The sequence below is a fragment of the Andrena cerasifolii genome, chromosome 3, assembly GCF_050908995.1.
Source record: "Andrena cerasifolii isolate SP2316 chromosome 3, iyAndCera1_principal, whole genome shotgun sequence".
Classification (NCBI taxonomy): Eukaryota; Metazoa; Arthropoda; class Insecta; order Hymenoptera; family Andrenidae; genus Andrena; species Andrena cerasifolii.
The window spans coordinates 3979519-3999090 of NC_135120.1; the positions used below are offsets into that span (position 1 = coordinate 3979519).

Consider the following 19572-nt stretch of genomic DNA (forward strand, 5'->3'; position numbering starts at 1 on the left):
TAGAAGTTGGATTTCAATAATTTTGAAAGAATCGATATAAAAAATACTTTTACAAGGAACAATTTGGAATAGTTGTTGAAGGGCATTGTATTGAATAGAAGAAATATTTTGCTATTCATTTTAAATATTTTATTCATCATGTAATTGCCATTCTTTCATTGATAAGGAATTTAAAAACAATAATTGCTGTAAATGTTCAGGTGATAAACTATTTCTGTGATCAGTTAAAATATTTCCGGTTTTGGAAAATATACAAGGAAGGAAGAATGGTAAAGAAAGATCCAGAACCGTCCAGAATCATCCAGAACATAAGTATCGTTTATATAAATTTGGCGCGAATCCTGTTTAAATTTGGCGGGAATCGTGTGTAAATGGCGGGAAACGTATAAGATCAGGAAAACCTACGCAAAAAGCAGTTTGATTGGTCCTTTCACTAGTGGCAATTAATTCCCCCAGATGGCAAAAAATCGATTGTCGATTCTTACATCAAAGAATTCTGGGGAAAATCGAATACCAAAGAATCGATTCAAAAGATCGATCGTTTAACCAAAAGAATCGATTTTCTGAAGAATAGAATCGGAATCGAATACCCCTACCACTGATCTCTATATAATATATGCAGATCAGTGACTGTAATAAGTATGCTTTTTAGTCGTTATTACATGATTATAGTGATATTCTGAAGTAGAAAAATAAGAGTATATAATAACTTAAAATGAATGTGCAAAAGAATATAGCAACTGCAAAGAGAGTGGCAAGTAAGAAAGTTTCATGTACGGTTTGAGGTTAGAATTGAAACCGTTTGTTTGAACACTCGTGATGTTTTTTTAGTTTAACGTTATAAATTCTATTATCAAAAACTTTCAATTTACTGTATTTACTAAATTCAGAAGAAAAAATATTAAAAGTCATTTCCTAAACTTAAAACTTGTATTTTTGGATCGTACTCGTCAAATATTATCAAAAAATACAAAAATTAATTTTTGGTTTTGCAAGGAGAGGACATCAAATTTATTGGTGATGTTACACGTTGGTGTAGTAATATTAACAGACAGTTAAAAGGTAATGACTTGGGTGCTAGAGCTCAAGCATACTTAGCAAAGCAAGCTTGCAGCCATTACGCACACTGAGTATTATAGATAAAACTAGATAAATAATTTTCATAGTTCTATTTTACTTTATATGTTATATTTAACTAGATATAAGATAAATAAAAGGAACATTTTAAAAGGAAAAATCTGTGCCAATAACTATCCCTTACCTCTACTTGTATTTTTACAATTAAGTATATTATACACAATGTAGAGTAAGAGATACATTTGTTGGCATTATCAATTATTGTTGGCAAAATAGTGTCCAATTATGCCAATAATAATTTAAAAAGTAGGGAAGGTTTAGGTAAAAAATCTGCAGGCGAATGAGAAATATTTAATTGCATTCAATTATTGCAAATGTAATTAAATATTTTTCTCTATCACCTCAATTTCGTACCCAAATCTTCTTAACATGTCAACAAATGTACCTCTTATTCTACATTGCAGTACGCAGATCAACGCAGATTCTAAACGTATTTTAATTTTCCCGGCATTGGGTCTCCATATTGAATTTTAGTTCCAAGCAGAATCCCTACTAATTTAGATGGCGCCAAAATAGGGATCCGTAACTTCTGCTGGAGTTTCTCCCCCCTGAGTACCGTGTTGTATGATCAACAATAACTGCAACTACTTCGTAAAAATTGTAGTATATATATATTTCCTTTTGAAAGTGGGATGTCGACAAATAATTAAAACAGTCAAGATTTTGGTGATTATTGATATGCCTTAATGTACTGAAGAAAATAATCTATCAATAGGTATTAACATTTCTTTTACATATCAGGTGCCGAAAAAATATCAATGTTAACTTCATAACATGAAATGTTTTGAAAATTGATAATAAATAATGGAAAAACAGTTTGTTAGAAATCAAATGGAATGTTATATATAAGCTAAAAACAACAAGTATTCCTGTAGTATAAGGAAAGCGTGTAATTAATAATAAATACTTATAAGAAAGCACAAACCTGTTACGTGACATTAATTATAACCTTACTTTTAAATGTCAAGTACATTATTTCATGCACTTAATATGTGAAATTAAATATGAATACATGCATTACCTTATGTTCACAACATGTTTATACACAGAACTGTAATTATTGTTTCTATAAGTACTCTTGTCAAAAGTTGTATTCATCATGAATTTTAAATACATTTAGGGTGATTGGAAATTAAATGATCAAAAAGTACTTTGGTAACAAACTATACGAGAAGGAAGAAAGTCATATTATTGAATTTTTTGTTTCAAAATGATGATCATTATTGCGAATGCAATGCTGATATAATTGTGGGCTTAAATGTAGCAGTTTGTGAATTTTGTGCGAAACTGGATTAATTTCAGTTCAATAGACTTTTTCTATGATGATGTTGCGCCAATAAGCTATTTATGCTATACGGCAGCAGACTATAAAATTAGTCCCAACTCTACCTATTTATATTTTAAATATACCTAAACTGTTAATGATTTCAAATAGTAAACACATCTGAAATAAACAAATTAGATAAATGTTGCTGACTCATTCTAACAGGAAGCCCATGTTTTGCTTCATGTTTGATGTTTTTCTAGTAGTATTTTAATTAAGATATTTATACAATTTTTGTTATTTCTATTTATACAATATATTGCTATAGATTCGTCATTAAATTTGGAAATACCCTATATACTTTTTACCAAATCATAAATGATATCACTGTCGCATTTGGTAACTAAAACCTAAAGCTGGGCACCAAAAGGTTCTGCACTAAAACGAAAATAAACATTAGAAAATTCATTTTAAAAGATCATGTTTTAATCATCTGCTAGTCAGCGTCGAACATAAAAAGACCTGGTATTATGTCATTGACTTTCAACTACAGGCATAAAATCAACCCAGAATGCATTAAGCTGCTTTTTCTGAACTTTATACAGTGTAAGAATTGGAATACATACAATATTCTCCCTTTGTGAATAAATAAAGTGACTCATTCTTTTTTTTGGGATGGTCTAAAAATATTTCTTATTTCATATATTTTTTTAAATGTAGAGTTAGATTTATATGTATACTCCAGTTTTAAAATTTCATTCAGATCTCAATAAATGCTTAACTTAATGTTTCTAAGTTATTTGTGACTTTGTTTACATTTGTAATTTCATACCTTGAAACTCATAGCTTATTAAAGTTGTGTACTTACCTTATAAGGATCTCTATAGTATTTTACGATACATGTTTAAAACACGCTTTGAAATTATATGTTACAGATGTCTTCTAAAAGTTCTATTATACATATGTAAACAACTACCGCTTGAGAAAGTTTTGTGTTATGATGAAAAGGATGAATTATTTAACATAAATGTGAACGATAGCATCGTTGGTTTGAGGTGGTTGAAATATTATTCATTGTAATAATGCAGTGCAGAAATCTTCTATCTGCAATATTACTTCAGGAACTAATTGTTGGTAATATATTTTTAGTTTTCAAAAAATATAATTAGTATGAATTTAAACTTCAAAAATAAGTTTTCCAGTATTTAAATAAGAGAGTTCCTTTTGTTAACTGGGTTATCTTTTAATCACTAAAAACCTTTTGCACAGTAATTTTTATTGAAAATGTATAAAGGAGAACGCGTCGCGCTATGCTTTGGCAGTTTCTCTGTATATACTTCCACGTGCCCTTCAGGTGCCTAAAAGTTATATACAGGGTTGCCAGATCAGGCCTGATCTTCCGCCGTAGATTTCAATTTCGTTGAGGATTGCAATCGAGCGGGGGGGGGGGGGGAGAAAAAGGACCAATAAGAAAACAGGCATCTAAAATTCATTATAATGGGTAAATTCCACTTATGCCTAAGTCGCCCGTGCTTTTCATTAAGGATGTATCGGACGTACAATATTAGACAAAAGTATATGAAACTTGAAATACTTGAATACCTTCGTGTTACGCATAGTAAATCTAGATGTAAGGAACTCGAACGACAGTTGGAGTCTTATTTTCACTCCTAGGAATGTATTTTTCACATTACAAATGCTTTCTCAAGCATTATTTGCTAAACCTTTGGCAGTGAAAATGCCCTGAATTCACAATTTTCTCAAGTTATAATTTATTTCTTTAAAATGGTGTAGTAAAAACAATTCAAATTTGGCAGATATTTTTAGCTACCCGTATACTACATGTAAAAAAAAATTGAAAACATTGGTACTATTTCTACAATATTTTTTCAGCTGTTTTATCTGTAAAGGTCGTCTCTTTCCATAAGAGTACGTGTAAAATCAGTGAAAATTAAAATCGTTATAACTCAGCAATCATTCAGAGAATCCGTTTAAAATTTTTGGAGCACATCAGGGAGATTAGAAAGAACAATCTCACAAATTTTCATCAACCATTTTGAAGGTAGGTCCAATACACGATAAGCTAGAATTCCCTGAAGGCAACGTCAAGAATTTCAAAGTCGATTTTCTCGAAAATGAAGCACGATATGAAAAAAGTTACTCTTTCTTTTCGACTTATAACAAGTAAATAAGTCGAGAAAAAGGTATAAAATTTTTTGATATTGTGCTTCATTTTCGAGAAAATTGACTTAAATTCTTGACAATGCGTCCAGTCGCGTATAAGGAAATCTACCCTAATGAAAAACTCTTGGGCGATTTGAGCGTAAGTGGAATTCGCCCAATGACTTCTTATAAAGGAGTAATAATAATAATAAAAGTATTGTGAATATTTATTAGAATTTGTTACAGATTTTAATATATTTTTATTTTTGTATGGCATGCTACACCAGTGCAGTGCCAGTGCGTGCCTGCCAAATTCGCTAATATTCTCTATTCTGCCGGAAATTTTTATTGGGCCTGCCTGAGGCCGGAGGCAACGGTTCAAAACCTGATACTCCGGCTGAATGCCGAAGTTCTGGCAACCCTGGTTATACATATACTGTAGTGTACGCGTGTTTAGCTGAAATTCGGAGTCAATTTTTAACCGATTTTAAAAGGGAGGAGGTTATAGATTCGACTAGTATGTATTTTTTTTATGTTTGTCCCCGCATAACTCATCAGCATATGGACCGATTTTGATAATCTTTTTGAAGTCGGTTTTAATTGTTTTGAAACTTTTTTATCCCGATAACGAATGACGATATCAAAAAATTTTATTGTATATTTTCGCTTTATTTTGGCCTGTAGAACCACCTCCTAAAATTGTGATCATCAGTATAGTCGAACACTCTGTACAGTTGAGAATGACCAAAGTCAATTTAACTTATCCACGACAAATGTAAATATGATGTAATTTATTATTGATACGAATATAATCATTCAATTACAGACACGAATCTTAATGGGGACAACAAAATACTTTATTTGAACAAAACAAAATGTAGAAAATAAGATGGTCTGCTATTGCAATGCAAAAATCATTAGTTGAGTAAAAAAACGTGATACCGTTTAAAACAAAATACAATACATGAGACTACCTCCATGATTTATTAGTTTTGAGATAGGAAATAGTCAACTGGTTGATGATAAGATTGTTGTGATATTATCATTGAGGTCACTAAATGATGAAAAATGTTTTTTTTTATTATTTTTACGTAAATAAAGTGTAATCTCACTTGGAGTGATTCAGGTTATAGCAGTAGATATTAAATGTGGACGAAATTTAAATTATACATATGGTATCATTACATTTAAATAAATGATAATTTTGGCATAAAGTAAATAAGTGTAAACAAAAATGAAGCAAAGAAATATCGAGAAAATATATATTTTTCATATCATGAATAGAAAAGAAATCTTTTGTTTCTTCATATGAGTGTAATCGACGTGCGTTACGAAAAGTAGCACGTTTCGGTTTTCGCTGCAGAGGCGGATTCAGGAACCTTTCTTGGAGGGGGCGAAATATGTAAAAGCACATAAGCACATTTTTTAACCTTCTTTTATTTACAAGATTTAAAATTTGCTTGTCATTTTTATTTTAATATTTTTATCTGATACTATAGTCTAAATAATAATAAATATTCACATTAATTATTTAGGTAAACTTACGGATGAACTGGGCCCTTACCGATTTCGATGAGCTTTACATATGTTGTCAAAGTCGCCATTCTGAACAACTTTTTCCTTTGACATTATTAGCGGTCGACCTTACTTCCCGATATATTGAGGAAAACCTGTTGCTCCAACTACATTTAGTTCTGCTTATATATGTACGTCACCGTGGCAGCGTATGCATCAGCACGGGACCGCCGCTCATCTACTGTTTCTCCATGTATGCCGCGGTGACCGGCAGACAACGGATATACCGGGTAAACTAAAAGCTTCGAGTATATATATATATATATATTAGTATAGCTTTTAGTGTATATATATATATATATTTTATTTTAATATCTCTATCTAACTCGAAGTTTTAGTATATATATATATATGCTAAAAGCTTCGAGTTAGATAGAGATATTAAAATAAAAATGACAAGCAAATTTTAAATCTTGTAAATAAAAGAAGGTTAAAAAATGTGCTTATGTACTTTTACATATTATATAAGAAAGAAACTTTGCTTACGAACATGAACATTTTTCTTTAAACTTTTTAGAATATGAACATTTTTCTTTAAACTTTTTGGCGGTCGGCTTTAGTTTAGGCGGTATTCGTAAAACACTTTAGTTAACACTGGAACTACCGAGTTTAACACATACATTGGTTCGCTATCATGCTTTACGCGCCCGCGAACGGGCGCCCCCCCCCCTGGTCCAGCCCCAATCAATACTAATACCGTCGGCTGTAAAACCGTCGATAGTTCTAGTGGTAAGTAAAGTTTCTTTCGAATATCTCGCAAACCAAAGCCGACCGTCAAAAAGTTTAAAGGGAAATGTTCTTCAGAATGATGACCTTGACAACATATGTCAAGGTCATTGAAATCGGTGAGGAGGTAGCTTTTCGACAAGTTTACCGAAACAGTAGATGAGCGACGGTCCCGTGCTGACGCTCTGCTTCCAGTTTATCTGTAAACAGTAACGCAGCAACATTTTCTTGCTGCGACACCACGCGTGCACCCGGTAGATACGCATGCTGCAGGTTGCCGCGCAGTGTTTAACAAATAGAAGACAATCGCCGACAGCTTGGTGCTGCACACACTGTCGCGAGCGTGCACGTATACATAGAGTACGATTGTATAATATAGAAAGTTTTTCTGCGAATCAGAAACTAAGGCCGACCGCCAATTTTGTCAAAGGAAAAAGTTGCTCAAAAGGTCGAGTTTTGCAACATATGTGAAGCTCGTCAAAATCAGCGAGGGCCCAGTTCATCGGCAAGTTTACCATTATTTATACAGAATAATACACAATGTCGTGATATTTTCTTATTTTATTACTCTTTGGCGGGGGGGGGGGGGGGCTATCGCCCCTCTAGACCCGTCCCTGTTTCGCTACGAAAGCTAGCACGTTTGAGCGGTTTACCACGAAAAGTAGCATATTCCGCTTGTAGCGACGAAAAGTAGCACATTTGGATGGTTGGCTATGAAGAATAGTATGTTTCATTGTTCGCTACGAAAACTAACACGTTCCAACATATTCCAAGGCCATCGAAATCCTTGAGGACTGCCCTTTTGTAAATAATTACCCGGCAATTTATTAAACATTAAAATACAGTACTTAAATTATGTATATTAAAATTTTCGTATGTGTTCCCGGCGGTAGTTCCGAATAGCCCCAGTGGCCGATCGACACGAGATTTGTGGGGAGAGGTGGGGAGGGTGTTTGGACCCTAAATCTAAAATTGTTGCTTCCGGAATTTATTAGTTTACAAGATATTAATAAAAAACTTTTAGTATTTCTGTCGACTTATTCCGACATTATGCATTCCACTTTGCAACTTGTTCTGGATATTAGTATTGGTTGGGGCTAGATTAGTGCGGGGGGCGCATAAAGCGATGTAAGTTTGGAGATTTGAACCAAAAACTTGGAGATGCGATCCCTCCTATTATACAGGGTGGATAACTGTTACTTTATTGATAGGCAATATTCTAGGGGGTGATTCTACAGGCCAAAATAAGACGAAAATATAGAATACAATTTTTTAAAATCGCGCTTCATTTTCGAGAAAATTGGCTTTGAATTGCAGCTGTAGTAACGCGTCCAGCTGTCCATAGGACAAATTGGGGGGAAGGCAGGACGAAACCCCGTTAGGGCTACGTATATGCAGTTCAAAAAAATAATTTGTAAAAAAAGTTAACAATAATTTGTTATTATTATTTCGGAAACTAATAAATTCCCGAAGCTACAATTTTAGATTTAGGGTCCACACCCCCTCCCCACCAATGGCCATTCGGGCCATTCGGAAGTATATCCGTGTTCCCTTTTGGGGATTAGATGGTGTTATTATTTATTAAACAATATTTTCAAAAGGCGAATTCTTCGATGCAAAATGTACGTCAACAATCTAAACTGACCACGCGCCGAAATGTATTAGTTTCTGCCGTATAATCCAAATGTGCTATTCTTCGTGGCGAGGTAGTCAAATATGCTAGTTTTCTCGGCGGAAGGCGAAACGTGATAATATTCGTCATAAACGATAGAATATGTTTCTTTACATGGCAAAATCAAACGTATGGTTTTTCGTAATAAAAATAAAAGTGCTACTTATTGTAATGCATGTCGTAATTATATTGTCTTATCGCGACGAGTTAACTTCCACTATCTAATGCAGAGGTAACTAAGTACTTTTAAATGACGCATTCACCTGCTCCTCGCGGTTAACAATTTAAGAACTAAATTCCAGAACACAAACGCTTTTAAGTATGCTGTAAATATAAACGCTCATACTTTTTACGATATTGAGACGTTTAGAAATAATATTAAATCAAACCTATAAATTACATATTCACTAACTCTCTGGTCGGCATTGAAGCCATTCTTCGTTAAATAGAAAAATATTTGACACTACATGCTCTGTTTTTCTTCAAATTTAGAGTAGTTTTTCATGATTTTGATAAACTAATGTGTAAGAAATTTTTGTCTCGTGGTTTGAATGGTTTTGAAAATATTACACGTTAAAGGTTGGAAAGATTGTAGCCAAGTCAGATATTGTTTCCAATGATGTATCGTTTGTACCCCCCCCCCCCCCCATACTTGCGGCAGGTTGCTAGAAACACTAAAATCCAGAGTGTTCAATGTTCACTTTAAAAGGCGTAGTTCATAAGTTGTAATAATATTTTAACATTTATAAGTCTGTTTTTTGCTCACTTTATCAAGTTGGGCTAACTTTTAAAGTATGTACATGTGTTACACATTAAGCCGGGTCCAGACCTGAATGCGTACACGCTGAGCAGGCTGAGCGCGCACGAATGACGCACACGGAGGGGTCGAAAGTGCCATTGTGTCTTTCTTCGCCAATTTCTGTGCTTAGCTTAACCCACTTCGCAGTCGTAAAGCTGGTGTGATTAGCTAAATGAACATACAGCTCAACCCTCCGAGTCATCCTATTTACCAATACAGGGTGATTCTCTAGCGACGCCTATCAAAGAGGTGCCACCTGGTACCCCGTGGTAAGGACAACCCCCACAGTGCTTCACCGAATGTTATGGGTTTCGACCCTCGAAACGGTTGGAATACCATTAAAAAGTCAGAATTGTCCAAGAGTTCCGTCAATTGATTCCGTATGTTTCGCCGATGAAACTAACACCAAGAACGATGTAATTCGGACCATAATGAAGGAAATTTCGTGAAAAATTGATTTATATCATTTCAAGCAGAATTTGTCAAAAATAGTCTGGTGTGATGTTTTAACGCAACAATGAGTCGGTCAGGCTGTATGAATTAAGAACAATGCAGGGTGTAGTGAAGAAAAGAAAGACAATTATTTAGTAAAATAGAGCTTTAAGGTCTATCATATGGTAATTGCATTATATTGTTGAAAATGTCATTTTTAGATTTTTGATTAACTGTATATGACAAAATTAGCAATGGATTAAATTCATTCACGTAGATCCATCCTTCATGATTAAAAACAAAGACGCAAGTCCATACCTTCAATAATTTAGGCCATTAAAATTAATTTCTGTAGGCGGGTTTCGTAAAAATCACCAAAAGCAGGTAACTTTGAAGATTTGTATTTTTTAAACAATTTCGAATCTGCAAAAATGAGGACTTAACCCTCCCTAATTTCATATGGACTACCATATATTTCAATATTATGAAAATCCGAGACATCGAGGATTTTAGAAAAGTATCACATCCGCTTCTATTATCCACGCTCAACGCAATGCACTCTAAATTCCCTTTGATGTGCGGAAGAAAACCGACAACGGTCGGCTCAGGCCATGTGCCTTCACCGGCATTCGCGAGTCGGGTCGCATGCGCCGAGTCACCACGAATGACACGTCCGCACTAGCATATGCGTTCACGCTCACCCTTTCTGACGTAGAAGCTTGCGGTCCTGGCTACCGTTTCACCCGCCCACATCAAAATATTCGTGCGCGCTCAGCCTGCTCAGCGTATGCTCATTCAGGTCTGGACCCGGCTTTAGGGGAACGTATGCAGGATGTTCTCGACCTCTTATAAAAATATTTACGAGTGAATTTTGTGGTTTCGATTTTAAACTAGAAATGTTATATGAGTATCCGGTCATAATTTAACTATTAAAGAGATATTAATCAAAGTTGTTAAGTTTGGTCGATTTTGTTGCCTTGGTTGTTTTGATGAATTTTTATCTTCGAACCTATTAATTGTATCGACATGCTTTCTTTTAGTTTGAACCTGGAAGGTTTGAACTGCGTAAACTATCTTTTTGTTAATAATACAGCCATTTTAATAGTGTAAAAATTAGAAATAAGTTCTTGTTTTGCAATTTACAGTGTAAAATCCTGCTTATAAAAATCAGAACAAATATAAATGTGTAAATGCGTTAAAGTTTCCTGTATAACATATCCTATTCTTGTATAGGGTTCATTTGAAAGCGCGCTGGCCTCTTACCTAAATCGCGCCAACTGTGAGATTTCATGGCTTATATGCACTGACAATAACTTTCCAACGAATTCTATGCAAAACAAATTATATGTAGGGAGAAAACTGTATACAAAGAGTATTGGAACTTTATACGATGTTATTCTTAAGTGTTTATAAAGAGGATTTTATTTATAATTTTTATGTTGTAAAAATGAAATTACACTTTAACAAAAAAATTGTATAGATAGTTTGAATCTTCCTTAGGAAAAGTAAACAAAAACATGTCCATACGATTAATAGTTTTCAGCGATAAAAATTTATCTAGAAAGCTAAGATACATCAAAATCATCTACAGTCTGAAATTTCGATTAAACAATACCCCCTTAAGTATTGAGTTGCGATCGTATAATCAAATGACATTTCTCGGTCAGAAACACTCACAAAATAAATTGGTAAATTTTTGTACCAGAAGTCCCCATGTATTTCGAAAAAGGGAGTACATATTACGTTTTAAAAATCTAAAATATGAGAAAAACCTTTATTATTGTTTCAAGTAGCTTCTCGGCAAAAGTACTTGCTACACTTTATACGGTCTACCATATACATGGTTGAAAATTGATAAACGTATACTAGTATTCGATTTAGAAAACTAATAAAAGTACTAATTCCTTTGCCCACATTACTCACCTAAACATAAACAAGCTAGAACAAAGTGAATTGTGAATCTACTTATATAAAATTATATCACTAGATATCAATAGCACTTTCATATTATTTAGCACTGAATTGCATCAACACACGAATATGAATTTAATGCACAGTACAACAATGAAGTTTTTAACGTCTCTACAGAACAAGTTTTTTGTGTTGTACATATATACATACATATTACATTTGGGCCTGTCTCTAATTATTGTAACCGATCGGAAGAAAGCAATTAATAATAATATTGGATAAATTTACCTGCCAGGTACCAAAGCCAAGTACCGGCATTGAATGGCCACTTGGAAGTGAAATAGTATTGTTCTCCATTGCTTCCGTTTGATAGGAATTCCGTAAGATAACTGCGCTGCTGACTCTCCTCTCTCAGAGCCCAGAGCGAGTGTACTTTCACTTTGAGTATTACCTCCTTTCTGACCTCAAGAAAATCGATAATTAGGACAGTTTCTAACTGTTTTGTTCGACACGTTCAGTCTTCCGCATCCTTCAAGGTTTACCGTATACATAAAAAGAAGACAGAGGCAAATATTTTGTTTGGTAATCATTTAGAATTTTCCTTCCTCACCGATTTCAATGATTTTTGGATATATTATCAAGATCAAGATTCTGAACAACTTTTTCCTATACATGTTACCGCCGCAAGACCTTCGTTTTCGAGATATTTGCGAAAAACTTCTGTTGATTTATTCCGACGCAACGCATTCCACTTTCCAACTTGTCCCGGGTATTAGTATTGGTTGGCAGAGTTAGGAGCGATGGGGCCGCAGTGAATGGAGGGGGAAACACCTACACAAGTGGTGGTTATGTGTGCATGAACTGCGCCTGCGTCAGTCACGCACACATTACCACCGCTCCTGTAGGTGTTTCCCCCTCCATCATTGTGGCCCCATCGTTCCTAACTCTGTTGGTTGGGGCTAGATCAGTGCGGGGGGGGGGGGGGCGTACAGCATGATAGCGAACTGATATGAGTTTAGAGATTTGAATCAGAAGCTTGCAGATGTCCGTCAACACCCCGACTCATATCGTTTTGCCATCCTGCTTTACGCGCCCGCGAGCGGGTGCGCGCCCCCCCGCACTACTCTAGCCCCGACCAATACTAATACCCGGGACAAGACAAGTTGGAAACTGTAATGCGTTGCGTCGGAATAAGTCGAAAGAAGTTTTTCGCAACTATCTCGGAAACGAAGGGCAGCTTCGTCATTTGTTTTGTCCCATGCTGGGACATACGCTGTCACGGACGCGTACCGTAGGTAGGTACACGGCAGAATAGATTGTATAGCAGCAGCAGTTTTTCGCGAATATTTCGGAAACGAAGGTCGAGCGGCGATAACATGTATAGGAAAACACAAGGTCGAGCGGCGGTAACATGTATAGAAAGGATGGAAAACTTTTAAATAATTACCTTTTATTTTATCCCTTTGTTTCAACTTGCTCTAGCAAGGTATACTTGGACGAGGTATGTCTTAAGAAATTTATTTTACGTATGCCTTTAACCGTTTCTTTTATACCATTACATTTGTTCATATACATAATGTATATGTTTAACAATAATTAAATATTCATTCGCACATTTATTTATTATTCCGAACGGTACAAGGGACAGGGAAGGGGGCTATTTCGCTGGCATTGGCTCCCGACGCACGTGTCACGTTAACTTACGTTGTATTTCTCGAAGTTATCGCGTCGGTCAATACGTGTACCCTACCACTATGATTGTTTTAGAGAACGTGGGGCCTATAGGGATATACTTACAATTCGGATTCTAGAATTTCTCGCGGGAACTTCTCATCGGAGCAAGTACTTACCATTCTATCACAATCAGTTATTTCGTCTTGAACTCAAATGAAAATATTATTGAGAAGTTTATGTTAGCGCATCTCGAAATTTAATAGAATAATTATTTTGAAATTCATTGTTTGACTTTATTGTAGGTATATAGTAATTTCGTTAAATAAAATAAAATGTATTTATTTTCAGGTGATTTCAAAGTATTATAAATAAAAAAGAAGGCATTTTATTTATAATAACAATCGGCAAGAAGAAATAAACAAACTGATAATGTATCATTGCGTGAATTGTGGAGCTGAAGTGGCAGAACTTTATACAAGATACTGTCCAAACGTTTTAAAACTTTTAAAATGTGTATGTCATCTGTTGGATTAATCTCTCCGTATCCTTTATAATTATTGATTGATTCGTTGATTAATTGATAGATTGGTTATTTCGTTAATTTAAATAATTTGTTAATTTATATTCACTTACATAACTGTGTAAAGAGAATTTTAAGTTTCTAATGAAATAGTATTTATTTGGCCAGGAAAATCACTCTAATAGAAATTACGCGTATCATTTTCACACATTTAAAACAATTCTTGCTATTCAAAGTTTGCATATTTATATTGATCGACGAATTGATATACCTTTTCATTTATTGTGATATAAAGGTTGGATAACTTTAATTATGTCTGTTGCTGTTAAACTAATTCAAATTATTATTTTTAAAAGACCTTGATTTAGAGGGACCTACAGGCTCATTTTAGTTTTTTTGATAGGTCTTTTTTCCAAGTTTTCAAGGTTACCTCCAGTTTTATAAATGGAACCTTATAATTTCTATTTGCTTACCAAAACACACATTACATGTTAGAGCAGGGCTTTCCAAAGTTTTATGGGTCGAGACCCACTTTCGAAAACGCTGAGTTTTCGTGACCCGCTTACTTGTAATACATATTTTAAAAGAAAGAGGAGGGGGTTGAATAAAAAAGTATCGCTTTATTACTTTTAATTTTTTTATTGAATCCACTAAATAAAATATTTCTTAATCGAATACATAATGAGATGTATGTGAAAAATGAGCTTGTTTTCTATTTTTGCTGATGATGTCTTCGACGTCCACCCGCACATGTGTTATTTTTAGACGCAAGATGTTTGATAAATAATTGAAGGTTATTAGGAAATTGGTTTTTAAGGTAGTTCCTGGACAATCTACTAAATTCAAGAATTCTTTCAAATTTCGCTCAAAACTAATTTGGAATACAAGAAACTCTTGTACAAAGTTTAAAAACGATTTACCACAGAGTTATCGAGAATTTGTTAATTAAAGTTGATGTATTTTACCACAGTGGCATATGGCAGAGTCGAAAAAAGAGGGTTATAGTTTCAGTTTTTCTTCTGAAACAGGAAAACTATATTCAAGAAGTGTACCAAAATTGGCACAAAAGTACATCGAAATGTCAGGAAATGAATTTATTAATTTCTGCAAAACTGACCATATCGTTTCTTCGTAAATGCCCATAAGAAATAGGTTTACATGCAAATTTTTTAGTAACTACGTAGAGCAGTCAACGTGGTAACGTCGCACAATCGATATGTTTAGACATTTAAATAGCGAACGACGATTCAAATTCATATGATCATTTTTCCTGACATTTTGGTTATAAAAGACGCTCCAAATGAATGCGACGTTGTCAGATCTGCTGCTCCAATTCACTACGCTAACCAATTTAATATTCTATTTTTGTATTACAATTATTTATATTAACATTGAATTTTTTAAAATATATATACATGATGTTAAAAATTATTATTATTATTTCTACAGTATCATACTACTTTATATTTATTGTTTATTAGTCAACTCTAATTTGACTAACATATTTGGTTAGGAACTACCTTAATTCCTGTCATTGCCAAAAATCCAACTACACATATGTACGAAGTTAGTAAAAGGAATCAACACTCTTTAAGCTGTGGTAGAAACATTTGGATAGAGGAAGAGCAGTCTATTTGGAATACCAGTTTGTTTAAGACGAATAAAAAAGTGCGGCAGAGGATGGGAACAAATAAAACTGCATGATATCATAGGTAAATTAATAAACTTTTATATTTCAAATTCTCAGTAATAATAAAAAACAAAAAGTAGCTGAAACGTTGGTCTAAATGAAAAATGACGGGAAGTATCGATTTCGTTAAGGTGTTGGTATTTTGGAATACCGGTATTCCAATTTACCTTCACTTTATACACTTAAAAGACTGTGTACATAATAATAGTACATTGCGTGACACGGGAGAGAAGAAAGCGAATCCGACGAGCGGGAAGATTGCTGCCCGAGCGCACCGAGGGCAACACTTCACGCGAGGCAAAATCACGTCTCTCCCTTGTCACGCACAGCACTTTTTTCAACAGCTGCATGAAAGGTGTGGCTTTGATAGCCTGCTGAGCGATTCGCAAAAAAAATGCATGTTCGATTGCTTTTTTATTGAAATAAGAAAGAAACTAAAAGCACTGCTTGCGATAAAGACTCCACATTTTGGTTATCTCGCCACTACATAAATTTGTTGTACATTGTCTACTTTCCTTTCGTTTTCAGCGGCAGCTATATCAGCGAGCGTGTGATAGTACCCCTTAGCACTATCACTCTTATTATCACTCATTTTATCTTTTAATGAAAAGAGGTGCTGTGACAGTTGTAATGTCAACATAAACACACATGTTAGATATCGATTAGTCGACTAATTGTTTCTTCATATCACAGGGGTAACGCCATGATCACTCAGCTCGCAAACTCAAGTTTCCTTGGGAGCAAAGTAAAAAATTGGGAATACGCATGCGCGTAAAGTCTTTTCCCCTTGGGAAAAGTAGAAAACGTGAATACGTCTGAAATTGGTCATTTTGCTCCCGCGCAATAGGCGTAAAAAACACCCATTTTCATGCAGGTGTTGAAAAAAATTATTTTCTTTCGTGATGCAATCAGGCTCAAAAATCACAATATAGGAATATTCTTACGTAAATATAAATGGACAACGCTGGCCCAAACCGACGCGGCGGTAGCCGTTACGCGTGAAACAAAAGCATTGCTAAGCTTAGGAATATTCCAAATTACCTTCACCTTCGGTATTCCGAATTAGCAATATCCCTGATAACCATCTGCCTGCAGTCTGCCAGCAGATTGACAGCAGAGTCTGCCGGCAGATCGACGGCAAGTCCTGCTGCCCGCCTGACACATCCAACAACGCCATCTGAAGGCCACAATTGTCAAACAATTCCCTACGCACCAACACAAATGTACCATTATTGCTGTAGGTGTATCCCTACCCCCACATAACCAGCGAACAGATTCTGCAGTACATTAAATAATTATTTCTACTTATTTCAAAAACTATTTATTCTTTATTTAATAATATACAGGATTGGTGATTACAATTGTTACAAAATAACATAAGTAGCACATATAAATCCAAAGAGGGACTTTCAATATTTGCATTTACAAATCCATATACAATACGTCCCGTAACCAGTGGTACCTAGTAGGGGCGATATCAGAAAATTTTATTTGATATTTTCGACTTTTTGTTTGTGTAGAATCATCATATTTCCTGTTGTGTTAGCGCTGAAAACAAATACAATATTAGTATAAAATTAAACGTAACGTATGAATAAACAGAATACATGCGATACTTACTTCAGCACCATCTCCACACACTCTAGGCGATCATGCATGCTCCTGCGAACATTTATAAGAAAATATGTGTTAAATTTTTATCTACTAAACAAGATGCTAAACATTCGCACTTCGCGCATAACCCTACTTTTCTGTCTTGCAGATAATGTGAATCACGATTTCCGCGACGTAGATAATTAGAAATTATTCAATTCCATAATTACGTTCGCCTTCTGGATACATCAAGATGATTTGTCTGGATATTTCTGCTTGGAATTCCTTGGAACATTCTTCAGTTTTGCCAGGTTTTGCAGGCACTAGCCGGCCATGTGGCAGTCAGTGGCACACAGTGGCAGTGGAAGTCAGTGCCGTGCCTGCAAAACCTGGCAAAACTGAAGAATATTCCAAGCAGAAATATCCAGACAAATCATCTCGACGTATCCAGAAGGCAAACGTAATTATAGAATTGAATAATTTCTAATTATCTACGTCGCGGAAATCGAGATTCACATTATCTGCAAGCAGGGTTGGTTGCCAGATCTTCGGCATTCAGCCGGAGTATCAGGTTTTGAACCGTTGCCTCCGGCCTCAGGCAGGCACAATAAAAATTTCCGGCAGAATAGAGAATATTAGCGAATTTGGCAGGCACGCGCACTGGCACTGCACTGGTGTAGCATGCCATACAAAAATAAAAATCTATTAAAATCTGTAACAAATTCGAATAAATATTCACAATACTTTTATTATTATTATTACTCCTTTATAAGAAGTCATTGGGCGAATTCCACTTACGCCCAAATCGCCCAAGAGTTTCATTAGGGTAGATTTCCTTATACGCGTCCTGGACGCATTGTCAAGAATTTAAAAGTCAATTTTCTCGAAAATGAAGCACAATATCAAAAAATTGTATACCTTTTTCTCGACTTATTTACTTGTTATAAGTCGAAAAGAAAGAGTAACTTTTTTTCATATCGTGCTTCATTTTCGAGAAAATCGACTTTGAAATTCTTGACGTTGCCTTCAGGGGAATATAGCTTAACCGCTTCGTTCTCATGGACGTGTTATGTCGCGACGCCGATACTGTTGGTATAAACTCACAGACGAGTTATCACGCGACGCAATGCCCTTCCTGCGATGCCACAGACGAGTAAACGCGCGATGCGATACCGTTCGTGCGATGTCACAGACGACATATTTTGCGTGCTTCATTATTAAATTAAAAGCTTTAATTCGAAAGAGTGTTAAGAGTGTTTTTTCTTCCACCTTTCGGACAATGGAACGTTATCCTCAATTAAATTATATCGATTACTATCCGTATCACTATCGCTATCACTTATAATACGATTTCTTATTCGTGGCATCGTGACCTGCTCTCATGAACAACTACACAGGAACTGATTCTCACAACATAGAAGCAAGCTAACAAAGTAATCGGCGGACTACAGCTACCGCGGAGCATAAACAGAAGACGCGCGTTTACTCGTCTGTGACATCGCAGGAAGGGCATTGCGTCGCGCGTTTACTCGTCTGTGGCATCGCACGAACGGCATTACGTCGCGTGATAACTCGTCTGTGAGTTTATATCAACAGTATTGGCGTCGCGACATAACACGTCCGTGGGAACGAAGCGGTTAATGAAAAGCACGGGCGATTTGGACATAAGTGGAATTTGCGCATTATAATGAATTTTAGATGTCTGTTTTCTTATTGGTCCTTCTTTCTCTCACTCCTGCCGCCGATGTGCCGGCAGATCCTGACAAGCAGGGTCTGCCGGTAGAACCGTAGCTGTATGCGGACGTAGGCTGCACCGCAGCTGCCGGCAGATCCTGCTGCCAGATTTGGTTATTAGGGATGGCATTGAAATCTAAAATTTCATGTCACGCTTTGTATTCTCGAAATTATCGCAAAACTGAGACGGAGCCATAGAAGGGGCATGCAAATGAGTAGATAAAGTGTTTCACTCTAAAGTTTTGACATATTTTAACCATGGTTGGAACGATTGAGTACTTGCTGAAAATGTTTTGCAGATTGACGTTTTCTTATTGTGCAGATTAAGTCGAAAATGTAAAAATGACGGTTCATCCACAAATGTCATTAGTTAACAGGTCATTAACCCCTATTATCTGCGGTGTTACAAATTAGATAACGTTAGTAGTTTATTAAATACGTCAGTATTCCAAATATGCTCCACTTCCTCTAATCTGGTTCCGAATGGCAGTGCTCACCGCAAAACCAAATTTTTAAAAAGGCTTCTTGGATGTGGGTTGTTACTTTAATATAAACGTAAATATTTTTACGAAAAAATTACCAAATGTTCTTTAAATGTTGCTCTTTTAAATGCAAAAAGTTCTGTAAGAATAGATGCTTCCGCTTTTTCAAAAAAATTCACAAACATTCGCCTCTTTTCGGC

General features: G+C 35.3%; 2 protein-coding genes and 3 long non-coding RNA genes across 7 annotated transcripts in view; 3 read left to right on the top strand and 2 right to left on the bottom strand.

Annotated features, from left to right (window-relative positions):
* Positions 1-13300, bottom strand: part of LOC143367032 (aldo-keto reductase family 1 member A1) — a 28731-nt gene extending 15431 nt beyond the window's left edge. The window contains exons 1-2 of one of the 2 annotated variants that reach the window (XM_076808642.1): positions 13127-13300; positions 11968-12208 (exon numbers count right to left, since the gene is read on the bottom strand). In XM_076808642.1, the coding sequence (XP_076664757.1) occupies positions 11968-12036 (69 nt within the window). In that variant the 5' untranslated portion in view covers positions 12037-12208; positions 13127-13300. Of the gene's footprint in view, positions 1-11967; positions 12209-12289; positions 12423-13126 lie in introns of those variants that run through there. The other variant, XM_076808643.1, reaches the window with a different exon arrangement.
* LOC143367067 (uncharacterized) overlaps positions 1-19572 on the top strand; it is a 309917-nt gene that overhangs the window by 136126 nt on the left and 154219 nt on the right. The gene's annotated exons all lie outside the window — the stretch shown is intronic.
* Positions 1-19572, top strand: part of LOC143367096 (uncharacterized) — a 104506-nt gene that overhangs the window by 36930 nt on the left and 48004 nt on the right. The gene's annotated exons all lie outside the window — the stretch shown is intronic.
* Arv1 (ACAT-related protein required for viability 1) overlaps positions 1705-19572 on the top strand; it is a 30948-nt gene continuing 13080 nt past the window's right edge. The window contains exons 1-2 of one of the 2 annotated variants that reach the window (XM_076808664.1): positions 1705-1852; positions 13702-13866. In XM_076808664.1, coding sequence (XP_076664779.1) covers positions 13783-13866 — 84 coding nt within the window. In that variant the 5' untranslated portion in view covers positions 1705-1852; positions 13702-13782. Of the gene's footprint in view, positions 1853-13383; positions 13522-13701; positions 13867-19572 lie in introns of those variants that run through there. The other variant, XM_076808665.1, reaches the window with a different exon arrangement.
* Positions 15395-17568, bottom strand: LOC143367109 (uncharacterized). The gene is made up of 2 exons (XR_013084972.1): positions 17311-17568; positions 15395-17225 (listed from the first exon to the last, which is right to left on the bottom strand). It is a non-coding gene; the product is annotated as an uncharacterized LOC143367109 (long non-coding RNA).